General features: G+C 61.1%; 1 protein-coding gene across 1 annotated transcript in view; it reads right to left on the bottom strand.

Annotated features, from left to right (window-relative positions):
* Positions 1-6: 6 nt before the first annotated feature.
* Leng8 (leukocyte receptor cluster member 8) overlaps positions 7-2,925 on the bottom strand; it is a 9,560-nt gene continuing 6,641 nt past the window's right edge. Inside the window, exons 12-16 of the mRNA XM_033766141.1 lie at positions 2,527-2,879; positions 1,642-1,743; positions 1,494-1,562; positions 1,275-1,404; positions 7-1,183 (exon numbers count right to left, since the gene is read on the bottom strand). Coding sequence (XP_033622032.1) covers positions 696-1,183; positions 1,275-1,404; positions 1,494-1,562; positions 1,642-1,743; positions 2,527-2,879 — 1,142 coding nt within the window. The 3' untranslated portion in view covers positions 7-695. The remainder of the gene's footprint in view (positions 1,184-1,274; positions 1,405-1,493; positions 1,563-1,641; positions 1,744-2,526; positions 2,880-2,925) is intronic.

The raw sequence follows: 2,925 nt of genomic DNA, 5'->3' as shown, positions 1-2,925 counted from the left end.
TGTCTGCGACGGCGGCTTCCCACAACTGCACTCATGGGGCTCTGGGACCTGGGGGGGGGGTCACGACTATGATGGACCACACCAACCTCACGAGGAGCTGAGAAGTGAGGTCGGTGACAGATGTTCACAGCTGTGTCACCACCCATGGCCCTTCACATATAAAGGGATGGAGAAATGACTGCTGCCCAGCCGGGTCCCCGGGCGCGGCACTTACGCCTGAGGGCTGCATGTCACAGGCAAAGTATCTCTTCCCCTTCCCAGCCAGGGCTCACCGTGCCTGCCTGGCCTCTCCCTGACTGACAGGAACTAGTCTCGCTAACTGATAAGCCACGAACCACCCTGGGCCTCCCTACCACCCTCTGACAGCAGCTCCTGGGACCCACGGAGTGCCCTCGGCCAGGACTTCTCAGCTTGGGCAACACTACACTAAGTCTGAGGCCGGAAGACTGCTTGGGCTGTCCCAGTGCTGGGTTCCTCAGCGTCCCCTCAGCCTGGCATCTCCACCCCACAGAGAACTAGGCTCTACCAGTCGGGGCTGGGTGGGTAAAGGACACGCTCAGTCAACGAGGGCATGGCCACCCGTCACACAGTCCCTCAGCACTGGTGGCAATGCCACTCCCAAAGATGAATGGGAACCTGGCCTTGTCTTAAGAGCGGAGGCAGCAAGGGCAGGGTCGGTCCTTCCTAGTTTGTCTCTAGCATAGCAGCACTGAGGAGCTGCACCAGGCAGGCGGAGGCCTGCAGGGGGCACTGAGAGCCAGGCCCAGCCAGATCCAGGCTGACATGAACAGGAGGAAGAGAGGAGGGGAACAGGAGTAAGGTGGGAGGACAGTCGGAGAAGGGGCGCTCAAGTGAGGAGAGCAAGGACGAGGGTAAGTGTGGAGAAGACTCGAGCATGAGCGCAGAAGGCCCAAGACCGCCTGGAGCACAGGGAGGGTGAGAGGCGTGGCAGGGCCACGGCGAAGTGCCACATACGTTTTGATCATTGCCTTGAGGGCAGCCTTGCGCTCCCGGTCTGCAAACTTGTCCACGAGGTAGCCAGACATGCAGGGCGCATGGCAGTAGAGCCGGAAGAAGCGGTGGTAGTTGCCCAGGGCCCAGGCTGCCCGCAGTGCCAGTGCATGGGCCACACAAGGGTCTGCCTTCAGCTCCCGCGTGAGGTACGCCAGCTCCGTGGTGATGTCTGCGGCCAACACACACACAAGCAGTCGGCAGGGTGCCAACCTAGGCACCGGGGGCGGGGGGGGGCACCAGGGGCTGGGCCTGGCTCCCACCTCCTGAGTTCTTGGTGAACATGTAGTAAAGGATCCGATAGGCAGTAAACTCGCCCACGTTGCCCGGCAAGTTCTCCGAGTACAGAGACTTGAGCTGCGTCTGGCACTGGTTGAACTCTTCGTGGTCGCCCTGAGGGCAGGCAGGCGGGGAGGGGAGGAGCACGGTGAGGCCCAGGCAGGTGCACAGGGGTGGAGGCCACAGGGGGTGGCTGCGCTCACCTTCTCCAAGGCAATACGGGCGTGGGTCTCATACACCTCCACGGTGAATTCCGTGCGCACACCTTGCACCTGGGCAGCAGGGACACAGGAGTCACGAGGGTGGGGAGGCAGGACGCCTACCCCAGGGCCCTGCCCGGGTCCCCCTCACCGTCAGGTCCTGCCGGATGGACTTCATCTGCTCACAGGCAAAGGCGTAGTCCTGCTTCTCCTTCCAGTGAGACTTGACCATGCACAGAGACTTCCTCAGAACCTGGTGGGGGTTGGAACAGAACGCATGGGCAAGCGGGCAGGGGCAGCTGGGCGAGCCGAAGCACCCGCTTCCTATCACTGGGCATTCTCGGGATGAGGGAACACCGAAGGCAGGTGTTCTGGCCATGTCTACACGTCCCCTGAGTCTTCGTGTGCTCACGGGAGGGGTCTTTTTCATAAGTGGCTGAATCTAGAGTGTGATGTTGGGATTAAGTGTGAGTGATTATTAAATCAGGCTCCTACTGACTGGCTTGGCACTCCCCTGATCCTGGCAGCCGGGGCAGAGCAATAAAGGAACAGAAAGAAGCTGGTAAGTCCCTTGCTTTGCTTCCTTATCTGCCGTGAACGGTCTCCCCTCTGCCATATCATCCAACCTTGGAGCCAGCTATGGACTGAAACCTCTAGAAACTCTGAGCCAAAGAAAAACCTTTCTTCTCTTAATTTTGGGTGTTAGGTATTTTGTCTCAGTAACACATAAAGCTACTAAGACAGCAACTTAGTGACTCACTGCTGTCATAAAAATCAAAGGCACGAGGGCACAAGTGGCCCCACACCGTCTCTGGCCACACAATGGGCTGTGCCCTTGACCTAGCGTGGAGCAGTGACTGCCTTGCTGTGGCCCCAGCAAGGCCAAGGCTGCACACCTTCCACACAGGGATCCAGAACAGGTGTGCTGAGGCCCTGGCCAGCCTGTGGTCCCAGGTGCGAGGCTGCTCCTCCCGAGTGAGCCTCCAGGCCTCGGGCCAGCACCTCACGGGGCCAACCTGCCCTGCTGAGGACTTACTGCCACGGGGCGCACAGTGGAAGGGTCGGGGGCGCAGGTGAGACGCAGGTAATGCTTGGTGATGTCTGGGCAGGTGCCCACGATCTGCAGCTCCTGCCAGTCAGGGTCAGTCCCGCCACTGTCCAAATTGCTCATCTGCAGCACCAGGGGCTCGAGGCGCAGGCGGCGGGAGTGCCCGTGCTGGAAGCGCGCCGCACGCTTCTGCTTCTTCAGCTCACGCTCCGGGTCCTCACACTCCAGAGCTGCCATCTTCTTGCGGCTGCGCTTGGTGGGAGCCAGATCGTGCCTACGAGGCAGAAGAGCGTAAGGACGGAGACATCTCTGGCCCCCCTCTGGCCCAGCCAGCTGCCCACCTGCCCCGGCCTCCCCCCAGGCCGCCCAAGCCGTGACGCGGCCCAC

The sequence above is a fragment of the Fukomys damarensis genome, unplaced genomic scaffold (genome assembly GCF_012274545.1).
Source record: "Fukomys damarensis isolate Sample0158 unplaced genomic scaffold, DMR_v1.0_HiC HiC_scaffold_19, whole genome shotgun sequence".
In the NCBI taxonomy this organism is placed as follows: domain Eukaryota; kingdom Metazoa; phylum Chordata; class Mammalia; order Rodentia; family Bathyergidae; genus Fukomys; species Fukomys damarensis.
Note: the sequence above shows the minus strand (reverse complement) of the source record. Positions and strands in the feature narration are given on the sequence as shown.